The sequence below is a fragment of the Lissotriton vulgaris genome, chromosome 3_1, assembly GCF_964263255.1.
Source record: "Lissotriton vulgaris chromosome 3_1, aLisVul1.2, whole genome shotgun sequence".
In the NCBI taxonomy this organism is placed as follows: domain Eukaryota; kingdom Metazoa; phylum Chordata; class Amphibia; order Caudata; family Salamandridae; genus Lissotriton; species Lissotriton vulgaris.
In genome coordinates, this window is record NC_141689.1 from 555,041,358 (window position 1) to 555,067,531 (window position 26,174).

General features: G+C 46.5%; 1 protein-coding gene across 1 annotated transcript in view; it reads left to right on the top strand.

The window, feature by feature from the left end:
* Positions 1–26,174, top strand: part of MSH3 (mutS homolog 3) — a 2,089,876-nt gene that overhangs the window by 882,623 nt on the left and 1,181,079 nt on the right. Inside the window, exon 11 of the mRNA XM_086960834.1 lies at positions 19,068–19,152. Coding sequence (XP_086816960.1) covers positions 19,068–19,152 — 85 coding nt within the window. The remainder of the gene's footprint in view (positions 1–19,067; positions 19,153–26,174) is intronic.

Sequence of the window (26,174 nt, forward strand, 5' to 3'; positions counted from 1 at the left end):
AGCACAGCTGATTAGCAGAATCTCAGTCATACTAGTCATAAAACAGAATAACATCTGCAAAAAGTAGGGGTAACCATGAAAGCAGATCCTACTTTTCTACAGTTGGCCTCCCATGGCCGCAGTCAGGCCCAACTGTTCTAACTCAAGCTTCGGCTGAGATGGCAGAGGGGAGGGGAGACTTGTGGGATATACTGGGAGGTGGGATGCTTATTCAATGTATTGAAATGTCAGTGCACCAATAGGGCACTGTTGAGGCAGCGAAGATGGTGAACGCGGCTCCTTCGAGCTCTGCAGCCGAGTCCGTTTCTAGGCATCCATTCTCGCCGGTGGCACCCCGTGGGGATGCTACTACACTGCGGGAAGTACTGTAAGCTGTGCCACTTTCTTACTGACACCTTTGCTGCATTCTCTGAGCGCTACGAGAGCTCTGAGTCCTGGCGCCACATGGCGGCCTGCAACATGGCGGCGCCCAGGACCCAGTTGGCTCCTATGAGCGTGGAACGCTCCCCCCTAGGAGGAAGAAATGGTCCTAATCCTACAGCTGTACAGAGTTGCGGGGGGCCCAAGCTATTGGGGCCGACCCCCTGAGAAGTTGTACTTTCAGCGAGGGAAGGAGTTTGCACCGGTTTCGTGGACAGGTTCCGGTGGCCATGAGGTGCTGATCCTTGTGTGGCGTGATATCGACCCCTGGGGAGGTGGAGTCGGTCGCGGGGGCTGACAGCAGAGTTCCCGTCCCGGCCCTTGTCTCTGCATCACAATCGAGGTGCGGAGGCTGTTTGCCCCCGGGAGGTGCAGGAGGTCCCGGGGGATGTCAGCTGTGTTCCAGTCCTGGTCCCAGTATCGGCTCCAAGATCGGGTGCAGCGCAGGGCAGTATCTGGCTGCTGGACTGAGGGCCTTGGTGCTCCCTGTCTCTCCCTTCTGCCCCTCTGATCGGGCCCAACTCTTGTCTAGTTCCTAGGAGTCCCCCAGGACCTGCTCGTTTTGCATGACCTAAATTAAGGGCTTGGTGTCCCAACCTCTTCCGGACACCCCCACAGGATATGTTAGCCGTTAGACCAGCTAGCTCTACAGTGCCCCTGCCACCCCCTGTATTCTACAGTGCTTTAGGTAGTTTATTGGAACTACTGAACATGAAAACCCTGATTCCTCAGGAAATGTGGAATACAGTATGTTTCGCTCAGACACTCATGCTTGCTTTCTCTCAGAAAATACACAGGATGGTGATTAGGCCCTTTCAATAAGAATGTATCGGTCAGGCGACAGCCTTGTGTAAAACATATATGCTGCGACTATCAGGAGACAGAAGCATACAAAAGAGATTGCTAGTAACAATATAGTAAATAGTAGATACATCTCTACTGTGGAAAATGTGCAATATTTCACTTGGCGTAAGCAACAGACATTTTGTCTGTGGTGTCCATTTAAGGTTCCTTCGTAATTATTTCGTCTTTTCACTCTGCTTGTGCTATCTATTTTAGTTCTCTACCTGAGTCTGCTAAAAACAATGTACGTGCTGAGGGGTTAGAAGCTGCCAGAGCACCTGGTCTCAGGTGTGAACTGTTAACCATTTACTGCTGCCATAAGCACTCCTGCTCCCCCTCCCACTTTCCTGACCAATTGGTTATTCATCTGCCCTTGTTTGCTGAAAACTAATTCTAAAACTTGTTCTCCCTATTTCTGTTCACATGCTTACAGTGCAAAAAACCTGTATAAAAGACCTGTGTTCTGTGATTTTAGTATACTACCCCAGGCAGCACTTGAGAGTGCTGTGTGAATATGGTCCCACTCATGAGTGAATAAGAAACTTTTTATTTATTTCCAACTCCAGTGCTGATCTCTGTTTTGTTGGTCTTTGAACCCGTGGACAAAAGGGTGACCCTGCACCAGTGTACCCCTAAAAAGGTGCATTTCCACACTACCATAGTGCTAATAAGATGAACATAAGCAATTCAGATAAAAACAGTAGCACTTGCATATTCCTTCAATGCGCACCCTAAGTAATTTGACTAAATGTACCTAGCTTAGATCTTTATGTGTAGCATGTATATGCGTGTATATTTATATCTGTTGCCAAGAAACCCATAGGGATGAACCAGCCCCCTCACCTGATGGTTGAGAATGAAGGACCCCGTCTCTGTCTCGAGAATGACACCCCGCGTGTCGATGATTCAGCATGCAGGACTCTGTCTCAGCTTGGAAGGTATTCTCCTCTAATTTGTTAGGGGGAGTGAGGGTCTTTTATTTTAAAGTGGTCACTCCAGGGTTTTTTCTAGAATCAATATCTTTTGAAAACAATCATGGATATTTTTAAAACAATCAATAATGCTTTCCTAAACAAGTGTGATCATGCACAGCTGGCTGTCGACCAAGGATGAAAAAAAGTGGTGACCTTTATACAGAATAATTCTGCCGTAACTGGGGACATGTTTATGTACGTCAGGTACAAGGATTATGATTGAATATTTAGAGCCTGGTGTTGAAGAGACAGGAGCAAGCTACTAGGTAAAAGGTCACCTGATTAGATTCATTATTGTCGTGTTGATGGGACAATGTATGTAAAAATGGGGTATACCTGACAGGACTATCCAAAAAGACATGCTCCTACTGGATTACTATGAGTTCCGGGGAAGCCCCACGACATGAGGTCTATCAAGGGAACGGTCCTGGGTGACACTGCTGCGCCGTCAGATCTTGTGCTTGCTTCTCCTGGCCTCAGAGCTGCCGGTGGGGCCCACAGCATGAATAACAACCGACTTGCGAGGACACGACTGCGGGACACTGAGCACTACACCAAGCCAGATGAGGAATGCAGTGACACAGCCATGTGGGGGGCTGGAGGTCTGGGCCCTCCACCTGGCTCCTGAGTCTGCACCATAATTGAGATGCATGGGAGGGATAGCTGCTGGGGGACTGGCGCCCTGCTATTCCCGACCTGCTTCCAATGTTATCTTGGGCCTTTCCTATTGAGACGTTGAGCCGGGACCCATCTTTGCTGGTCTGGGCCGTGTGGAGTGGGGGCCCTTGTTGACCTTCTAGTAGGAAGCCTTTCACGGCGCGAGTGGGAAATCCGAGCAGAAGGGAGATTGCAGTTGATCTCCGCTGCCTGATTGCGACCGGGGCTGCCTCCGGGCCCAGGTGCACTGCGATCCTCTTGTAGCTATTTGGAGACTTTGAGCAGCTGTGTCTTCCCACCTTCATAGCAGTGCACACCTGCGCCTAGATCGAGGCACGGCCAATGGTTGGGCCTGGAAAGTGGTATTGGCCCTACCATTGCATCTGCCCCCTGGACGCGACTCTTCTGCTGCTTGGTCGGCTTCGGCACTGAACTGTAATATCCTGCCTGACCCTGCACCGGTGGTGTATCGTTGCACCTGGGGCATGCAGAGGCTCCTGCAGCAGACACTGGAGACGAGAGGACCGTCTGAGTAGACACGATTGTCCCCCGGGTGCGTCAGCCACAGTTGCTTAGACCCCTTGCACTATGGGGAGATTGCGTTCAGCCGCTGGAACCCAGATGCCTTCCCCCGCTCGTAGGGTCTTTCCGTCCCCTGATGCCATTTGAGGGTGGAGGAGGGAGAGCAGACCCTCTCCAGATCTGACAAATTAGACAAAATATTGGCAGCAATAGAACACTTCAGGGTCACCTTGGAGGATAGATCTGGAGTCCTAGTCACCAACTTCAAATTTATTTGGGATGACCACTGCAAGGTCGCGTATAGAGTTACGGACGGCGAGAAAACCCTTTCTGCCCTACAACCACTCACGAAGGATCATAAGGCTGCTAGGTTGTGTAACACAGTTGTAGATTGGAGTGGAAAACTTGGATGGTCACTCCCGGAGGAGCAATATTCATATTCTGGGGCTTCCGCCAGGAATTGAGGGGTCTGGCCCCATTGCATACTTAGAGTCTTGGTTCAAAACATTCACTCAAACATCACACCCTTTTATTCCCTCGAGAGGGATCACCGGGTCCCAGCGTGACACCTGCCTTCAGGCTACTCTCCTCGTCCAATGCAGGTGAAACTCCTTCACTTCAAGGACAGGGACGTGGTGCTTCGTGCTGCCCGACTGGCAGAACCCTTGCAGGTGGAAGATAAACAGATCAACCTGTTCCTCGACTACACCCGTGCTGTGCAACGCCAGCCTTCTTCTGTGTTGCAAGTGAAACGCCACCTTTGCCAAAGGGAACTACAATATTTACTGCTGTTCCCAGCGCGCCTTAAGGTAATCTCAGAGGGCACCACTCTTTTCTTCACAACCCAGCGGAGGTATGGGACTGGACTGAGCAACATCTGAAAGAACCCGGAATGTCAGATGCTGACCGCACCCACGATGCCCTACAGTCCTGAAGCAAGTGACAAGGCAAGGGGAGGGCTTAGTCACACACAAAGCCCGCGCCCTGAGAATCTTGGAACAGCTCCCCCAACCTGGAACAAATTATTGTGGATCGCAGGAAGACCCTGCAGGCTGCAGGGTGCCTGGGTCCTGCCTCCAAAGCCACGGATGACGACACTGGTCAGCACATATTCACTTCGGAGGAGGACCCGAGCTGCTTGGGTAGCTCCTGGGTCGGCTTGCTTACACCTCCCGTAGTGACTCCACAGACCGCAGATACCCTCATCTAACTGATTTGGGATGGTGCACCTGTGATGAAGACTGCACAGAGATGTAATACTGCAGTAATGCATCCCCCCGCCATCGGCAACCTCTCTTATTGGATACTAATGGGCAATTCTGTCTTGGGCACACGTTTAGCTCACCCACGTGATCCACTAGAGCATGGCCCACACGTTCTGTATGGGCAGGCCACCGGTTTGGCCGCAGTATTGGGAATATCCCATTCCCCGGTTATTGCAGGTTTACCTTATTCTTCTCATCCCTTCACCCTTAGTGTTATGGTGGGCGGATATCACTAGGCTGTAGGGATTGGCACACTGGCACTGGGGAAGGGTACCCCTACGTGTCTTCCATACGCTACCCTCACCTTGTCATGGCTTCTCCGGCTGACGCCTATCTTCTCACCACAACATCCGAAGCATGCACAATACTCAAACGCTATCCCATCTATTCATATGTTAATATAATGCAATACACAAACATTTATAAAGTGCATCAACTACCTCGGGCAGAGGTGTTCCCGCGATAGTGTGATCCAGCAAGACATGGGAGGAAGAGGACAACAAGCAGAAAAAGGTTGCAAGCTAACCATGGCTAAAAAGCCATGTCTTTAAAGCTTTCCTGAACTCCCCTTCAGCCGGTATAAACCAAAGTCTGTCAGGAAGGGAGTTCCATAATCTGGTTGCTACTACTGAGAAGGCCCTGCCACCAATTGGGGCTTTTGCAAATAGGGGAACGCACAGCATATTCAGTGAGTTAGAGCGTAACAAGCGCGTTTGCTGATAGGGGTGAAGGCTTTTTTAATGTTATTGGCGCAGCTGCCTTTCTGGGCCTTGAACGCAATTGTCAAGGCCTTGAATTCTATCCACTTCACAACCGGCAACCAATGGAGCTGTTTGGCAGAGAGATATGTTGTCTAAACTGCACTCTTCTAATCAATCTCGCAGCCACGTTCTGCACCATCTGCCGTCTCTTGATCAGATAATCCGGAAGACCAAGAAACAGACTGTTGGCATAGTCAAGCCTTGAAGTCACCGTGGCATGAACAACTAATTTTTGACAACTCTCCGGGAGAAGCTATAGAAATTTCCTCAACCTCTTCAGAATTCCGAAGAAGGTGGATGTAATGGACCAGATTTGAGATGCAAATGTCATATCAGAGTCCCATTTTACACCCAGGTTTTTTGCTGTATAAGTCGGACAGGGTGAGGAGCCCATTTCCTCTGGACACCACAGACAGCGGTGGGGAATTCTTGCCGAAGAAAAAAACCTCAGCTTTCTCTGTGTTCAGTTTTAGCTTATTGTCATTGATCCAGCTGGAGATGTCACACAGGCAGCCCCTAAACCTCTCAAAAGAGTTAGCCGACTGGTCCTTAAAGGAGAACACCAACTGTGTGTCGTCTGCGTAGGAGATGGTTTTTATTCCCCATTTTGAAATGAGTGCACACAAAGGAGCCAGATTGATATTAAAAAGTAGTGGTCTCAGAACTGAGCCCTGCGGCACCCCACACCAGAGGGGTTTCGCTTCTGATTTAATAATATGACTCTTTGCGTACGATCCCTGAGATAGGACTTAATCCAGGCTTGTGCAGTCCCCTTCACTCCCGCCCACTTCAATCTAGCCAGCAATATTGGATGGTCCACCGTATCAAAAGCGGCTGACAGGTCCAGCAGCCGAGGCTTCACCGTCCACCTCCATTCTTATAGATTAAGCCACCTCCAGCAAAACCGTCTCGGTGCTAAAAACTGCCCGGAAACCATACTGTGTTTAATGCACTATATCGTTGCTGGCAATGAAATTGCTAAGTTGATGTTGAACCAATTTTTCCAACATCTTCGGTACCAGGAGAATAGAAATAGGGCGATCGTTTTTTAAATCCACCGGGTCAGCATTAGGCTTTTTTAGAAGGGGTAAGAGCATAGCATGTTTCCATGACTCTGGAAAGATGCCAGTGGTTAGATAATTGTTCCATATGGAATTGAGGGTTGGATTGAGAGTATATGCAAGAGCTTCCCACAATTTCAGGGACAGCAGGGTCTGCTGGGGATCCTGACTTACATTTCAAAATTCCACCCAAAGATACCTCAAGTGAGATGGGAAGACATACAGACAAGGAAGCATCCCCAGCATGGCTCTCCTCATCTACAGACTCCATGGTGTCCTGCTGAGCCGAGAAGGCATTGTAAACCGTATGTATTTTTTCCTCAAAAAAATCTGACAGTTTTTCACAAAGTAAAGGGGATGAAGGTATCTTACTCTCTAGCATCAGTAGGCGCAAATAGTCTTTCTGCGGAAGACATATCTTACTGCTGGGGACCAGGACCACTTGCATAGGTGCTGGAGAGGGACTTTTTGTGCTACTACCTATTTAGGATAGGCGCAAGGGGCCATCGGGTCCCATTTCAGGAGACTTGCAGGGTGGTCGACAAAGTCGGTCGGTTTGCCCTCCTTGAGGGTCATCTGTACTTCTGGGTAGTATATATGCACCAAACACCGATCAGGGCATGTTCTGGGAATCCTTCTCAGGCACTCTGGCCCACTATACAGCGGTCCCACCCTCCCCTTCCGTACTCCCCGCCTTACATGCAGACTGAGCGCATTTGCTCCTGGGTCTGCCACTGGACATTACGGATGGTGGTCCCTCTGAACGTGTCGCCGAATAAGTGGATATGTTTTTGCAACCCTTGGTTCAGAACCTTCCCGCATATATCAGGGATACCAAACATGTTTTGGGCCTTCTGACAGATTTGACTTGGGATAATGACATCATCCTAGCATCATTAGATGTTGTTTCATTATATACAAATATCAATCCCAGCCTTGGCATGCAAGCTATGGAGTGGCATTTTGGCAATAAACCAGCCACACAATGGAAGCACAGTAGAATGCTTCTCACTATGATTGAGCTAATATTGAGTAACAACTGCTTCACATTTGAGGGCAATTGGTATAAGCATACACGAGGTGTGGCGATGGGCTCGAAATTTTTGCCCTCTTTCGCTAATCTCTTCATGGGATATTTCGAAGCCAAATGGATCTGGGGCGACACAGGTAGCAGATTTAGCCAGTACATTGTGTACTGGGGTCGTTATATTGACGACTGTCTGCTCCTGTGGTCGGGACCGGAACAAACTTTACATGATTTCTTTCTCTTTCTGAATGCAAACAGACTAGGAGTGCAATTTACACACCAACACAGTAAAACCAGCCTTGTTTTCCTAGATGTTGAATTATATGTACAAGAGGACACAATTCACAGTAGATTGCACCGGAAACCTACAGCGTGCAACTCGGTTTTGCACGCCTCTAGTGAGCACCCCACTCATCAAGTCAATGCCATCACCTATGGGGAATTCACCAGAGCAAGGCGGAATTGCAGCAGAAACACATATTTCTAAACATGTATACATGCCATGAGGAAGAGATTCAGGGCCAGGGGATACCAGGAAAGAACACTGGATAAAGCAGAGAAACGCATACTCCAGATCACACGCATTGAGACACTGAGGGATAAGAAGTCCACCAATACTGCTGCACAACCAGTGAGATTAGTTGCAAATTTCAATCCTAAGGTAGACATCATGACTAGGAGCATGCATAAACATTGGAACATCCTAAGAGCCGATAAGTCGTTAGAGACCTGCACCACCGGTAGGCCTCTGGTCACATACAGAAGAGGTACCACCTTGAGAAGTATTCTTAGTCCTACTGTCCCCGCTATCATTAGAGATAATGACTGGCTTCCCAAACAAACGTTAGGCTTTCATAAGTGTGGAAGCTGTGGCATGTGCAAATGGGCACTGCACAATACCCACAAATTCCAAGGCCCCAATGGGAGGGAATACACTATCAATCAAAATATTCACTGTATGACCCGATTTGTCGTCTATATAATTGTATGCAGATGCCAGAAACAATATGTGGGCAGCACCATCCGGATGCTGAAGGATCGGATCAGTGAGCATGCCAGAGCGCTTAAACAAGGGGATGCTAGATACCCAATGGCCATACATGCCATGACCTGTAAAGATCAAGGACAGTATAAGCGATTCGATTTCTTTGGCATAGAAACGATTCCACCCCCATCACAGAGGCGGAGACAGGGAGCTGTTGTTACGCCGGGCAGAGGCTACTTGGATAATGCGCCTTAAGGCGGTGGAACTGGGACTCAATGCAGACCATGAGTTACAGTATTTTCTAGGGGATTGATAACTAACAGAAAGTAGTGATATGTGTGCAAATAGATGTGACATCTCAATAAATCCACTAGGAATGTACTATTGGATGTAACAGATGGAATCTGTAACATCTATCTATGAATCTATGTTGAACTATACTGTGACATGTACATGAATACCTGTAAAGCTTCCTAGATTTGGAGGGGTGATGGTTTTATGAGGTGGAAACATATTATTGCCCTTTGCTGAAATGTATTTGCTGACGAATGTTCTGCATGATTTGGTACTCTCACTGGGAATCAATTGTCACGAGTTCTATTTTCTTTTTCTTTCCTTGCTGACTATGCAGCTCTTCTTGCCGTACATAGGGATCTTAAAAGTCAACGCCAGTTGAGGATAATGGCTGTATCATGAACTTGACTATACTTCGAATCTACTACTATGCCCCTGAATGCTAATGGGAACTTATATTTTGTTTTTCAAGTTTTTCAGATTATTTTACATAACGTAGAAAGGTTTTACATTTTGATGCATACAGTTAGGTGACCACACAACCTCGCCCTGATTCTGTGATGCCTATACCATATGGTATTTATACCATATGGTGACGCGGGACAAACGGCAGCGCTTGTGTTATTAGATCTAAGCGCTGCCTTTGACACCGTCTCGCACCCTATCCTTCTGCGGCGTCTAGAGGAGGCTGGTGTCACCGGCACCGCTCTCGAGTGGTTCCGGTCATTCTTAACCAACCGGGCCTTTAGCGTGACCGTCCCACCTTATCAGTCCAAATTCCATCCGTTAAACCTGGGGGTCCCCCAAGGCTCCTCGCTGAGCCCTACGCTGTTTAATCTGTACGTAAGGCCGCTAGCTGAGGTTGTCAAACTATGGGGTATGACCATGGTGTCATATGCCGATGACACCCAGCTGGCGGTCACGATCAGCGGGGATGCCGAAGTCGATGCCCCCAGGTTTCAACAAGGACTGCGGGCGGTCGCCAGCTGGATGACGTCCAACTGTCTTCAGCTGAACGCTAGCAAGACCGAGGTCATGGTTTTTGGCAGACAGCCGGAACTGTGGGGAGAGAGATGGTGGCCGGGGGATTTGGGTCCTGCTCCCATCCCAGTCGCCGAGCTTAAGAACCTCGGGGTCTGGCTGGACCCTTCCCTCACGTTTGTGTGTCACACCAAACGCACGGCTGCATGCTGCTTTGGCATCCTGCGCGGGCTCCGTCCTGTGCTTAAGTTCTTCGATGCCCCTACCAGGCAACTCATGATCCAAGCTACTGTCATCTCCAGGCTGGATTATGCGAGTTCCTTGCTGGCCGGTCTGAATCTGGCAGAGATCGGGCGCTTACAGAGGATTCAGAACGCCGCAGCTAGAGCGGTGGTAGGCCTCCCAAGATTCTGTCCTACTTCCAGTACCCTGCGGTCACTGCATTGGCTTCCGGTGGCCCAGCGGATCCAGTTTAAGGTCCTCTGCGTCGCCTATAAAATTCTGAAGGGGTCCCCAGCAACGATCCTTACGGCCCTCCTGGCCAATTACACCCCAGCGCGACCCTTAAGATCTGCAGACCTTGAACTGGCCGTTGTGCCGCGCTTCAAGCGGAGTAGGGCCGGTGGACGTTCATTTCGAGTGCGCGCAGCTGCTCTGTGGAACTCCTTGCCCCCGGCAATTCGCGCTATGAGCGATTTGCTATCCTTTCGCCGCGCGGTGAAAACGTTTTTATTTCCTTAGTTGTTTACATATGTTGTCTCTATTGTTTAGTTGTGTTGTGCAGCTGCCTTGTCGGGCGCCAGGACGCTCCTTAGCTGGAGCATCTGTGCGCCAAATAAAAACGCATAACATAACATAACATAACATACCTGGCAGTGGTACTCCTCTTACATGATGTCAGGCAATAGAGCCCTAAATAAATGAGGTGGGAGCACATGTTTTATGATTAGTCGCGCCGAATGTAAACAGTGTTATACATATTATTGGACTTGCAACTCAAAGCGTACTGGGTTCCGTTTTCGCAGCTATACACTTTCATGAAAATGGCCAACTTCCGGGTGTAACCCACATTGGGGATTCCGGAAAAGAGGTTAGCGTTGCAGTCTTGTTGCACTTCCGCACTGATTTGAGGCGGAGACCCGGTAACTCACTCGCGTCCGCTTACAGAATTTGAAGCACGCCGCCAGCGGAATCACTCGTACACCGCGTGGCAGAGAGCAGTATTAGGTGAGCTTGGGACAATGTGGGCATTTAATGCGGAGGTTGACATGTATATTGTTAACCCTTTTCAGAGTAATTTGATTAAGTTTTAGACCTGAGGTATACGTTTTGATGTATGCGCCCTACTGTTGTTTTTTGTAGATTTGGCTTCCCAATATAGATGGGATTTTTAAACAGAGTGAATGCTGCTAATGTTGTGGAACTGTATAGTTTAGAGCAACAAAGAATGGGACATAGTTAATGTATAAAACATAACTTTAAATGGGTACTGAGGAAGTCACTTGTCTTAGATGAACCAGTGATGACGGTTCTAATTTCAGGCTGAATTTTGACATTGAAGATGTAAGATTACTTCTGAGTATTACTCGTTCCTCGCATTTTTATTGAGTGGCACACCGTGGAGGACGTTTGTCTAATTTTATAACAAAAATAGACATTTGCAGCAATGTATTTATTAATCATTTGAGATTTCTACCTAGTGCAATTTAGTCCGCACAGTATAGTGGCACACCATTGAATATGTCTCTTATTTTAATCTTTTCTAATTTTATATGAAAATACACACACCCATTGCAGTGTGTATATCAACTAAGTTAGTTGCACGATTATCGTATTTACACACGCTGTAGTGCTCCACATTGGTACTTACCATTTACTCCGTTGCACAATCGCTTATTTGGAAACTTCTGACGTTATAGCCGGGACGGAAGTATAACCTACGGAGAGGTGAGACTAGTGTTGTTTGTGTTTTTAACCCCTCCTTAGTGCCCATGGAGTGTAGCCTACTCAGTCACTCATGAGACTCTGTTTCCCCTTTTTGTAGGTATCTTGACATTATAGCCATCTTTCCAATAGGTAAGATGGTTTTTGCAGAGCAGGTTTGTGGCTTGCTGCATGCCCTCCACTTCCTATCTCCTGTCTCTTGTTTCTTTTTCTGTGTGCTTTTGCACTTCATATATATCTGGGAAGATGCATATTATATGCAGAGTTCTGATTACACCTGATGTTTTCCTGGGGGTTACCTAATATGAGTAAGAATCGGTGTAATTATTGCATCTTATGATGCAGGAATACGAACCATAACAGAAACTGTTTGCTTCACATGTGCCATTAAATATGGCAACTATGGAGACTTTGACAGCACTGCTAGATAAATGCACGGATTAGGTGATCCTTTCTCTCTTGTGCACACTCAATGTGTTGGCCTCATTGGGTGTCACAATGGGTGAAGTTGTTACATCATAATAGTCTGCCACCACCTGTAAAATTTTGAGGCAATTACAACTGTGTAACGTATTGCCCTTATTCATTTTAGCCCTGAAGAAGTCTTGGAATACACCCTGACGAAACACGTGTTGGCTTGGCACCGTGGAAAACTAATAAACCTAACAGAAAGAAAACGTCATCTGGATCATATATTCTGTGATTGTGTTGCTGTTGAAATACTCTCAGTATTGACACTGTTAATCGAAATCAGGAGTGCACAGGTCATCTGTATTACTGTTTTGAAGACTGTGGTCCGATTTGGAGGTTTTGGGTTACCCTCTCACCTGTAACACCGTGGAAAATGTATTCTGTACTATATTAACGTCTGAATCAGAGGCGCCAATACTTGCTGCATCACTATCAACCCTGTTGTCAGTATTAACGGATGGTTGTAGGTCCCGGCACCCAGCTGCCAGACTGTACTCTTTCCATTCCGCACAATCTCTATGCGTGCCTTGACTGATTTCTCTGATATCCCCCGATTGTCTCCTTGATTCAAAGCATGGATTATTTAGGCCGGGTAATATCTGATCAGGACACACACATTATGACCCTAAAATGGAGGGCCCCTGCGCCCCCTACACCCATTTGACAGCTGCCATGTGAGTGCTTGAGGATCAAGTGTTCTGCAAGGAACAAGAGATCAGCATCCAGTGCTACTTTTCTGAAAATCAGAACATGGCGTCAACTTGGGTGCTGGAATGGGACGTCATTAAAGTGGTGACTAGGGGAACTTGTATAGAACAGATAGCGGGCCCGCAGAACTCTTGAACGAGACTTATAGGTAGCTGAGCGCAACCTGGCCACCGTGAGCAAAGGGTATGACGATGACCCTGTTACTGGCACCCCGGTTGACAGAGGGAAAGACTGCTTATGTGGCCCTTCTTGAAAACAAGAAATGATATAGATTTAAGGCCGACGTCACAGGGGTGCTCCTATAGGGTGACAGGCCTGGCACATTCCTGGCATGGCTCATTCGACAAGACTTGGTGTCTCATCCTATTATGGAGGTGATCACCCCCACTGGCAGCAAGGTGTGTGCACAGACCGAAATCTTACAAGCCTTCTACAGCTATTACTCTGTCATATATCTGGTGCCACTAGACAACCAGACGGAATCACAGATCTGTTCCTAGCCGATCTCCCTTTTCCCACTCTTGTGAGGACCTCCCTCGAGGCAGAGATTTCATCTGCTGATGCGGGCCAGGGCAAGGATTGCCTGCTTCACAACAAAACCCTAGGCCTGGACTGCCTGCCCCTAGAATACCACAAAACGTTCTCAACCACCCTGGCACCCAGGTTGGCAGCTATGTGTAAAGCCGCTTTGAAGGATTATGAGCTCCCCCACTCTCTGTGCGAGGCTCTTTTGATCTCAATTCCATAGATAGACAGGGCTCCCACCCAGTTAGACTCCTATAGGTCAATCTCTATACTTGGGGCTGACTACAAGATCCTAAGCAAAATACTGGCTGACCGACATGCCCAGGTCCTCCTGGAGCTTGTGCATCCAGATCAGATTGGCTTTGTTCCCAGCCGAAGCACCACCCAAAACATATGCCATCTTTTTCATGTCCTGGACCTGGTGCAAGTCGTTTTCCCCATGCTGCCTGCCATGTACTGGACTTGGAAAAGACGTTTGATACCCTTGCCTGGCCCAACTTATTTGCAGTGGTCACCCACATGGGAGTGGGTCCTAGACTCCTATCGTACACAAAGTTACTGTACTCAAACCCCATCTCCCAGATCTGTTTGGGCCATCACATCTCAGCCCCTTTCCAAGTCGGCCGAGGCACTCAGCAGGGTTGACCACTCGCCCTCCTACTATTTGCGTTGGCTATGTAGTCCTCCAGAGGGTGGGGAGATGGATTGGGGCATCCCTTTGGTGGGAAGGACTCACATTGTGTTCCTATATGCAGATGACCATATTCTTTACATAAAGGACATAACGATGTTGCGAAGGTTGCCGAAAATACTTCGCTTTGGAAAAGAAATTCTTTTCATGCTGCAGCTGCTTTCAAAAAGAAAAGGAATGCTTCCGCTCCTTGACAACCCGATGCAACTTCTCCTCAAGGTCTTTAAAGCCCAAGACCAGTAAACGGCAACCTCAGAGTCATGGAACACTGAGCAGCATCCGTGTTCCACCCTTTTAGCAACAAATTACGTCTGGCAGCAATAGAAGCACCACAGGATAAAGCTGACACTCTAACAGAGTTGAACATAATGTCAGAAAGAAACTGAGACTGACGTTTCATGGACTCCAATAACTCAGGACATTGCCCACCTTTATGCATTGTAGAGAACAAAGTTTTGAAGTCAGACAATAAAGACTGCGCCACAAACGCTCCATACACCTAAGAACGAATGGCAAGATGGGACCCCGCATAAGCCTTCTTCAAAGAGGAGTCCATTTTCTTATCTGCACCATCCTTCAGGATATTATCCTCAGCCATGGATGGACCACCCACCAGATTGGCCACTATAGAGTCCACGTGAACAGACTCCGAAATTGTATCCTCCATGTCTCTCAAGGGGTAGCTTAGACATGGAGCGAGGTATCATGATGCGTTTGCGATCCTTTCACTCCTTCAAAAAAATATCCAACAAAAATGGATGAGTGGGCAGGGATTTGGTAGGCTGTTTCCGAAAATGCGACAAAACCATGTCCTTGGACGTGCTCGTGACCTCCTCATCAGGGAAACCCATATTGTCACATACATGGGAAAGAATGTCTGGCAACATATCGATAGAGATATATTTCCCTTTACGGTTCACAGAACCCAAGGAGGATTCACCGTCTCTCATTGGGCCTATCTAACACCAGCACAGCTTCATGGTCACCTACTTGACTCTTTGCTAGTCCTCGATGCCACACATCTAACGCTTCACTTGTACACATGTTATGGTCATGTTTGGCTCTGCACCATTAGTCACAGGGCTCCCTGACATATACAGTTGGGAAGCCTGTTTGTTAGCATTTTTAAGTGTTGGAAGTGGTACAAGGTGCAAACGCGCTTTTCTGCCCTAGCCCTGCCCTTAGCCAAATGAGCAATCACACTATTGCTGGGCTCCCTGACATATACAGTTGGGAAGCCTGTTTGTTAGCATTTTTAAGTGTTGGAAGTGGTACAAGGTGCAAACGCGCTTTTCTGCCCTAGCCCTGCCCTTAGCCAAATGAGCAATCACACTATTGCTGCCCTCCCCAGACCCCCATTATACACACTACTGTCTAATATTCAGAGATCTCACGTCGCAGTTCCTGTGCCTAGGCCTGCGCTTTCTATTGCCATCACAACTCTAGAATCACATCTGCCCCACACCCACACCTCTCCTTCTCGTCTTTCTCGATGTTTAGCTTCACTCTTGCCTGAAATAACATGATACATTATTTACCAGAAGGGGTACTTTAAAGATCCTAGACTTGCTTCCGATCACTGGCCGTTGTTTAATGTATAGATCTGAATAACATGTTCTGCGTTTGGCCTATAACGGCATTTTCTGTGTTAGGACACTCTAATGTATATGATTGTAACCTGCATTGCTTTTGTACCACCGAAAACGCAAAAAATGTTTTGAAACAAAAAAATTAAATGCCAGTGCACCAATGTGCTATGTACCTCTTTTTTGCTAAGCAGTCAATAAACATAGTTCAATATATATAGATATATATATCCAAACAATGCTCCCCCAAAATATATATATATATGTTGGCCTCACAGTAATATTATTATTATTATTATTATTAAAGGCTTTTATAACGCGCTCTATTACTAAAAAATAGTATCCTGGCGCGGTAAAGGCGGAGCAGACTGGGAAAGGACAAATATTAAGAAACATAACAGAAAAAATTAGACTTTAATATTAAAAAGGTGAGTTTTTAGTCCTTTCTTAAAAACATTAAGAGACGGTGCAGTTTTTAAGTGGAGGAGAAGGGCATTCCAGGATTTTGCTGCTTTTACCGAGATTGATTGGCCGCCAAGTCTGCAATATTTAAATTTGGGGACAGACATCTGGCACATGTTGGCCGATCGTAGAGGGCGGTTAGGGACATACAAACAGAACCTTTTTCTCAGATAGACAGGGCCAGTTTGATAGATGGCTCGGAAGGCCAGCACTAGAATTTTAAACAAAATCCTGTGGGCGACCGGAAGCCAGTGGAGAGCACAAAGCAGGGACGGGCACTAGAGCGCCTAGGTGCATTAAACAGGAGCCTGGCGGCGGCGTTCTGAATGACCTGAAGGCGGTGAATCAGGTATGCCGGCAATCCACAGAACAGTCCGTTCGAGTAGTCTAGCCTGGAGAGAATTAAGGCACGGATGACTGTCTCTTTTGCTTCTTGTGGTAGAAGAGGGAAGAACCTACGTAGGGTTTTTAGGGTGGCAAAACAAACCCCCGTGAGTTTCTTTATATGGTCCTCGAACTTAAGGTTCTTACCAAACCAGACTCCCAAGTTTTTCACTGGGCCAGATGTGGCTTTTGGGGGGGGGAGATCAGCAGGCCAGAGACGCTCACTAAAATCCTCAGGAAAAGAGCCGTACAGCAGAACCTCGGATTTACTCTCGTTGCACTTTAATTGTGCGTGTGCCAGCCATTGAAAAACAGAGGACAGACAAAGTTGGGCATCCGACGTATCTAAATTATCTTTAGGCCAGGTGAACAAAAGCTGCGTATCGTCGGCGTACGCCATAATTTTTGCCCCTAGTTGTTCAGCGAGGTAGATCAGCGGAGTGAGATAGATATTAAAAAGCAAGGGGCTTAAAATGGACCCCTGGGGAACACCTGTGGAAAGTTGTTTAGGGGTGGAGGCAAATGGGGGCAGCCAGATCTGTTGAGTACGATTATTCAAATAAGAAGTCAGCCATTCAAATGCTGGACCAGTGACACCAATATCTGCTAATCTGGCGAGTAATAGGGAGTGAGGCACCGTATCGAAGGCAGCAGAGAGGTCCAATAAAATCAGAGCCGCTCTGCCACCTCCGTCAAGGCACTCCCGAATAGCTTCTGAGATTTCGACCAAGGCCGTCTCGGTACTATAGGAGGCCCGGAATCCGGATTGAGCTGGATGTAGGGCCTCAGTTGACTCAACGAATTTATCCAGCTGCTTAAAGACAGTCTTTTCACAAATCTTTGCAAGAGCTGGGAGCAGAGATATAGGCCGGTAATTAGACGGCGTGGCCGGATCTAATCCATTTTTTTTTAGCAATGGAAGCAATTTGGCTTGCTTCCAGCAAGCGGGGACAGTAGCTGTAAGGAGCGAAAGGTTGATCAGCTGAGTAACCTCATTTCCCAATGTTTCCGCTAATCCCGCAAATACTCTAGCCGGGCAGGGGTCAGAGGGAGATCCTGATTTTAGAGCAGCCACAATAGAAGTGATGTCAGATTTTAATTGGGGAGTAAACGTAACCAATTGCTCAGTACGTGGGGGCATTAAAGGACGCAGAGTGGTTAGAGGTGGTGTGGGGCCATTACAAACATTTTGTAGGTCTTCCTGAATTTTTGCGATTTTTTCAATAAAAAACTCAGATAGTTCTTCGCACCATTCCTTCGAAGCAGGCAACAAAGGTTGTGATGCACAGGGGGACACAAAACTTTTTACAATCGTAAAGATTTCCTTACTATTGTTGTTTGCTTTATTAATGCGTCCTGCAAAATAGCTGCGTTTGTCCGATCTGATGGCTGCATAATACTTTTTTTGTGCAACCCGCAGATCCTTTTTTGCCTCGGGAAGATAGGTTTGTCTCCACAGCCTCTCCAGCTTTTTACAGTCTGATTTAAGGTCTCGGAGGGCAGGGGAAAACCAGGGTTTGGAGGGGGTAGAACGGAGTCTGCAGACCCGGCTACTATTAATTGATGCGGCGGTTGCGCATTCCACCCATGAGTTAAATACGTTGGCTGCGGCCTCGATATCAGAAGGTAGCGAAGGGCGAGAAGCAGCAAGACCCTCAGAGAGGGTGTTAAGATTAATCTTCTGTGTATGGGCAGTTTGAGGGTGGATCACAGCAGCAGTTATCATAGGCCAAGAGAATCTGATAAGCTTGTGGTCCGACCAGGTTACTGGCTCAGGATGAGTCATAGTGATATCAAAATTAGAGCATACCAGATCGAGAATATGGCCTCCTAAATGGGTTGGGTCAGCTACCCATTGCCTTAGTTGGGCCATAGAGAGAGCTTCTGCAAGGCGAGCTGCCTCTGGTAGGTCCGGGCTATCAACATGAATATTAAAATCCCCTAGGAGAAGATACCGGGAATGGCATAAAATCCGAGGGACTATCAATTCTTCTAAGACCTGCACAAAGTTACCAACGTGGCCTGGAGGGCGGTAGACCAGCGTGCCGCCTATGGAAGAGTGGGCATTAAAGATTAAGGAAAAATGGAGCATCTCGGCTTCGGGCAATTGTTGTTGGGAGTCGTAAGAAAAGGTCCACTGTTCTCGAAAGACAACTGCTATCCCCCCACCTCGACCTAGAGGGCGGTCAGATCTGACAATTTTAAAACCGCGTGGAACGGCCAATTCAACAGAGGGGGCGCAGGTATCATTGAGCCAGGTTTCCGTTATGAAAAGGAGATCCAGCTGATTATCGCTCAGCAGCTCAAAAATGTCTGCTGCATGTTTGACCAGTGACCTAGCATTAATCAAACCGGCGTGGACCAGTGAAGATATATATAACATAACATAACAATAACATCCTCAAATTCCTGTGTGCGTATTACATTTCAGTATTGTACAATTGGCTAACATTTGATACTGACAAAAATATTTTGAATTATAATATTTGCCTATTTTAATTTTCAGCCATTTTACACGTTTGTGCAATGAAACTGAGTATATCTCTATGAATGGTACAACATTAAAGAACCTAGAAATCCTACAGAATCAGGTAATATTATCAGTAAAGAATGGAGAGTTTAGCAGTAATGTTCATTTTCTGTTTGCCTGCAAATTATTCTCCTATATGTTAAAGCAAGTTTGAATAATATATGCTCGACCTATGTTAAAATGTTATTTTGCTTTGTTTTTTTTTTGTGATGCAATCATACTACTGCATTTTTATAGTAAAGCATGGAATGTGTAAAGCGGAAATAATAGCAACATGATTGGAATTTACAAAAAGTATTGTCTGCAATGATTTCACAAGTTCACCAGTCTTGCATCTCCGTGTTACATAGACTGGGTTGCTCTTCTGAATTTCATACCATCTTGTTTGAAGCAGAAACTCAGTGTGGACAGCTTTGAAGGGCGGATCATTGCTCATGAAAGGATTGGTCCTAATATCTTTGTAGTTTGGGTGGTGGATGGATGGGAGAGTAGTTCTTGGGCAGCAGATCTTTGGCAGCAGGTTTTAGGATACCGACCTTTGATGTGTGGTTGTGTAACAGAGAAGAAAGGCACTGGTAAGAAACGAGAGGCATTGTTTTAGTAAGCTTTGTGAATCAGGCTCAGGAATTTGAACTTGATCTATTGTGCAAGTTAATTTTTCAGATCTGAGGAAATGTGGCCTCATCTCTTCAAGCTAAGATGAGTCGATGAGCATATTTTTGGGGAACCATAATCGTGTTAACTTTTTTGGCATGCTGCCATGTTCCCCCACCTAGGTCTCTCTACAGACATCCTGGATGTTCTGGCGGCTGCCAGGCATTCCACCACCAGGCTCAGTACACTTAATGTGGGTAAGATTTTGTTTTCAGGTGCTGCCTACGAATTAAGCCTCTGACTTGCTCTGTAGATGTATCATTTTGTAGGTACCTGGTGGATTGAGACATCTTTAAAAACATCTGTTAAAGCCATTGTTTTCTACTAAAACTGTGCAGCAGATCCCTTGCCCACCTACAGTGATACTCTCAACTGCTACCTGACTTGTTTGAGTACATATTTCCCGATTCTGCTAGTTTGATGAATTGGATTTGAACCATGTTTTCTCTCAACATGAAACATGTTTTCTCCCAATTAATACGCAACCTTTTTAACTGATATGCAGCGCCAAGAGTCCCTTCAGTGGCTGTGTGCTCTACATAAGTGGTTTGAAGGAGTCTGTTACTGCCCACCATGGGTCAGAGTTACCCACCTGAACCATGTTTTCTCCTTATTAATTCAGAGATCTTTTAAACTAATGGCATCTTGCAACATGAACTGCTTTATTTGAAGCCAGCCTTCTTCATAATCTTTATTTCTACAAGGGGCAAGATTGTGTGTTTTTGTATCATAAACTACTTTTCTTTGGGACAAAGGTGCCTTCTATGTGGCAGCTGAGTTCACCAAAACAACTAGACTTTTCTCCTAGTCTTCGTTTTGTGCGCCCAGTTTTCCTTGGCTGAGGAAATGTTATTTGACTTTACCGGAGATATCTCCACCGAAGCAGAGACGTGTTTTTTTTTCCTGCTTTTTGTCTTCCATGTTAATACAGATTAGGCTGATTCCAATCCCAGAACTGTTAAGAAGATTACCGCCCCCATCTTTCATTGCTCTTGCATGCAGGGGGATGTCCCTTAAATCAAATATCCATGCACATCCCAACAGAGCTCACATGATGTTGCTGGCATTCTCCAGGCATGGTCTGTGTCGCAGGGTTGTACAAGACAGCTATGTGGACATACATTCCACACTATGCTACAAGGTAGGCCACAATTTGGCCAAGAAACTTTGAGAAATTTATTTATTTCTTTATGAATCTTGTAAAGCGCGCGGCTACCCCCAACGGGGGTGTCCCGGCGCTAAAGCTGTCAGCAGGAGAGGAGGAACAATCTAAATAGATGAAAATAGCCACGTTTTCAGACGTCTACGGAACAGTGCTTCGGATGGGGCAAATCTGAGGTCAATAGGTAAGCTGTTCCAATGTTTGGCCGCAAGGACAGCAAAAGCTCTGCCACCCATTCTTGTGCGGCGAAATCGTGGTACAAACATGAGACGAAGGTTATTAGAGCGTAAGTCTCTGACTGAGTGAGATAGTCTCAATCTCTTTCTTAAATAATCTGGGCCGGTTCCGTTCAGAGCTCGGAAAGTAAGAGTAAGCGTTTTAAACTTAATGCGACTGGCTATAGGAAGCCAGTGGAGCTCTTTGCGAAACGCTGAGATCGGGTGACGGAACGGGATATTGCCAATCAGTCTTGCTGCAGCATTTTGAATTACTTGCAGACGTTCAATTTGATATAGAAGGGCCCCCGCGTAAAGACTGTTGGCATAATCCAAGTGGGAGGTAATTAAAGCCTGAGTGACTGTTCTGCGTGCATCCATCGGCAAAAATGGGAAGATCTTTCTCATCATCTTTAATTTACCAAAGCAGGCAGCAGTAACCTTGTTTATTTGAGGGCTGCAGGAGAGCGTATCATCGAACATGAACCCCAGATTGCGGGCGGTATGGACCGGGATAGGGGGGGGATTGAGTACCGTTGGCCACCATAGTGAAGGTGGTATGGTCATTTTTTGATTAAAAAACAGAACCTCCGTCTTGTCGGTGTTAAGACGCAAGTGGTTCGAGGCCATCCACGAACAGATTTCGCCAAGACAGTGGCGAAAGCTAGAGAGGCTGGAGTCAGAGTGATCTCTAAAGGAGAATATCAGCTGTGTATCATCAGCATAAGAGATCACTCTGACTCCGCATGCCTCCACTACCTTGGCAAGAGGGGCCAGGTAGACATTGAAGAACAAAGGACTCAGCGCTGAGCCTTGTGGGACTCCGCATACAAGAGGTTTGCATCCCGATATAAACGGTCTGAGAAGAACCCTCTGTGATCGTCCTTGGAGAAAGGAACTGATCCACGACAGGGCAGTGCCGCTCAGTCCAATCTGCTCCAGTCGATCTAGAAGAATTTTGTGGGACACCGTATCGAAAGCGGCGGACAGGTCGAGGAGAACCAACATGGCCTCCTCGCCCTTATCCACACATTCTCGAACAGTCTCCGATACTTCTAGCAGTGCGGTTTCCGTGCTAAAGCCCGTGCGGAAACCGGACTGGGAGTCATGTAGAAGGGAATTGGTCTCTAGATATTCTGCAAGTTGTAATTGAACTGCCTTTTCCAAGACCTTCGCGGGTTTCGGAAGGAGAGAGATGGGCCGGTAATTACTAAATTGCATGGGGTCCGCATCTGTTTTCTTCAGGATAGGCACAAGCAGAGCTTCTTTCCAGGCCGAGGGGAATTGGCCTAGATGTAAAGAGGCATTCCAAATAGAAGTAAGTGGCTCTAGCAATATAGTAACCAAATCACTCATGATTTTAGGGGGGACCGGGTCCAAAGGAGAACCAGATTTGCACTGTAAGAGTAGTTTAAGTGCAAGGTTTGGAGAGAGGTCCTTAAAAGCCACTAGGGCAGGAGCAATGTCATGGTTGTTTGAGACCGGGGAAAGGGAGAGGTCAGATGCCCCAACTGGAGGAAAGGAGGATGCAATTTTTTCAATTTTTTCCTGAAAGAAATCTGATAGTCCATTGCAAAGGGACTGGTTGGCTAGATTGTTAGGTGTCATTGCAGGGGGTTTAACAAAGTCTTTAACAATTTTAAACAATGTCTTTGCCGAGTTGTCTGCATCTTTAATTTGTGAGGCAAAAAACTCTCTCATGGCAGATTTTTTTAGTTTGGTGAATTTCTTTAAGGCCGTTCTGTAGATAGATTTTGCCTCTGTATCATATGTTAATCTCCAGCTGCGTTCTAATCTTTTGCAGTGACTTCTTTCTTCACGCAGTGCCGCTGAAAACCAAGGAGCAGAGGGGCGGGATCTTGCGGACGAAACAGGTAGAGATGGAGCAATTCCATCAATCGCAGACAGTAAGGTTGCATTGAACATGTTAACGCAGGTGTCAATGTTTTCTATGTAAGGCTCCAGAGGGCAACTAAAGACCGGCTCTAGGGCAGTGCGTGTGATTTTGTGCCATTTTCTCCTGTAGTCTGTACCCAGTTCCACCGGGGTAGGTGCCTGAGGTAGTGGGATGTCGACCGTGAGAAGGAAATGATCGGACCAAGTGAGGGGAAGGGTGGGGTGGGTAATGGTCCCTGGTAGATTGGAAAAAATTAGGTCCAATGTATGGCCAGCCACGTGCGTCGGACCTTGAATTAATTGCGTCAAGCTCAGACTCTGAAGAGAGTCGAGGAAACGAGTGGCTCGGGTACAGGTAGGATCATCCGCATGAAGGTTGAAGTCCCCTAATACTATAAAGTGCGGGTGCTTGAGAGATAGGTCAGTGATAGTGTGAACCAACTGCGTTAAAGAGGAAGGAGATGCTTTAGGAGGGTTGTAGACTAAGATGCCGGTTAGATAAACCGCCGCGGAGTCAGCAATAGAAAAATACATGGCTTCGATCAGCCCAATGTTAGTGATTTTTTTAATGGAGATATTAAGGTGGGATTTGAACATAATGGCCAGACCACCTCCAGTTTTTCCTTCTCGGTTAATACCCAAGAAGCGATAGTCCGGGGGGGTGGCTAGGTAGATATCCGGGTTTGAGGTGTTTTTTGTCCAAGACTCCGTAAGGAATAGGATATCCCAGCTGTAAGTGGTCAGGGTCGACCAGATTTCATTAGCATGACGGGGGAGAGATCTGCAATTAATCAGCGCTAATTTCAGAATACGTACAGTCGGGCGGGAGGTAGAGGCGGAGTGCGTTCGCACCAAGGAGGGAGAGTTAGGTTGCACTGAGGACAATTGAAGGAGAGGCCGTCTAAATTGTTAGGGGGGCAGCGGGCAGGTGAAGTACAAGAGCCCGAGCCTATTTGTAAAAGCTGTTCTCTGGTCCAGCTTACGCGGTTCACCCTATTTGCCTGAGAAATGCATGAGAAATGTGGTTGCCTAAGATATTGGCTGACCACTACACCTTTCTCCTGCTTCTAATCGATTGCTGTTGAGGCAGGGGAACTATAAAGTTATCTTTAGCGTGACTCTGTTACTCATAGTGTGTATGGTCCCTCCTATTCTGAACACCCTCTGAACTCGGCCTCTACTATGGTTCAAAAGCATCACATCCGTAGATCTCTTTACTAAAGAGTGTAGTGGCAGGCACCATGAACATTTGTTTCCTCTAGCACATCAGATAACTGAAATTACTGTCAGACCCTTCAGGCAGACCGACCTAAAAAGAGACAGTCTGTAATATCTATGATAGTGACTCCCTAAATATTTCCACTAGGATTTTATGAGCTTATTTATTCCCACGACTCAGTGTCCAAAGGATCTCAGGTGAGGGTTATCAAATCCTATTCACTATTGACATAATATGAGTATGTAGATCTCCGATGACTACAGCGACGTGGGAATTGCTGTGAGAGGTAAGTTCTGTGGAATAATACATATCTTTAGTTCTCCTTTTTCATGTTGGAGGCTCAGGTGAAAGTATCAGATCTTCCGTTCATCAGGAAAGCTCTGTTTGCCCCTGCATATTGATAAAATGGTTAACCGTTCCACAACGGTGGCAATGACGGCAAAGTCCTTCTCATTCATCTGAAGCTTCATCCACTGAGGACCTCTTTGGATCAAGCTTTCAATCAAGCCAGTGATTCGAGGTACCCTATGTTTTCCTCCCTTTGCACTGGGCATGAATATAGGTTAAGTTCTCAATTGCCCATATTTCTGTTATAGGACTTACCTACATGTATGTCTTGCTCTTGCTAACTTGTTCTTGAGCGTTTGCAATGAGAAAGTGTTAAGACACATTTCTAGAACCATCCCTGCAAATGGTTATCTTGATTTTCACAAGCAATGCCACTGCCACTTTCCAGAAAGTGTTGCATGGCTGCATTCAAACACAATAGTAAACTTCAAGACATGTGCTTAGCGCGTGCCTCAACAAGGCAAGGGGGTTCCAACAGTGCGTTATGGTACTATTGGGTTTATTATTTTTCTTGTCCTTTCAATTCCAATTTGCTGTTTGCTTTTTCTTTGAGATCATCGGAGAATGTATATATTAGGTATGAAAAGCATGTATTTTATGGCCGTAGAGTCTTTTGCAAAGGTGCACCCCATCCCCAACTTTACTCTTAACCTCCCCCTCCACGTCCACCTCACCACCGGCACTCCTGCCATCAGCTCCACTGGCCCATAAGTTAAGGTCTAGAAATAGTTATGTGGGAACCCTGAAAAACAACAGTTTCCTTCCACACATTTCTAAGGCCTCACGTGTATCTTCTTCAAACCCATTTCCTGCATATCATTGTGGTATTTAAAGTCAGATAAACTTTCATTTGTGCAATTCCTTATTTTATGTATTTAATATTTTGTTAATTGCTAAAACATTTCTTTTACATTTTTCTTTAAAATACAATGACAGATTCCGTTCAGAGGCCATAACCGTGGTTGTGAAGTAGTTTGCCTCTGATGTCCTGTGGTCATTCCTATTATGGCTCTGCAAAGCAGGCCACTTGCACCTTTTCCACTCTTCACTCTCTGAGTAGGGAGGGCGAACAGTCGAAGGCTTTTTAGGGAGATCGTGTGAGGGGATTACTTAGACCTCGATAGGCAAACAAAAGGCACAATAATGTACTGTCCAGCCCAGATGCTGTTTTATAAATAGAGAAGTACTTAATAGTACAGCAGACTGAAGTACCCTTCATAATTCTATTGTTCTCACAAAACCACAGTATCTTAGCACTTTGGCTGCAGTTCACACTCTACTACAGCGCCCTAGCAGTGAAAAAAAATGAATGGGTGAAAATTGACACAGGTACAAGTTGACTACTTGGTTTATGTGAGTAATCGCTCAATGCAAGGATAAGTAGGTCAGTTCAGTGTGAAACTTGTACAAGAATTGTTATTGACAATTGTTAATGCTTTTTATGTGTCGTGTTAGCACAAGACACAGTCTCCTAATATGAATTTTTATTTACCTGCCCATGCAGCTCATTGTGCACTTCTAAGTGTCAGACTCTGTTGAGTTTCGTCACTGAAGCAGCAGTATGGTAGGCTTTGCCAGCAGAGGCTCGT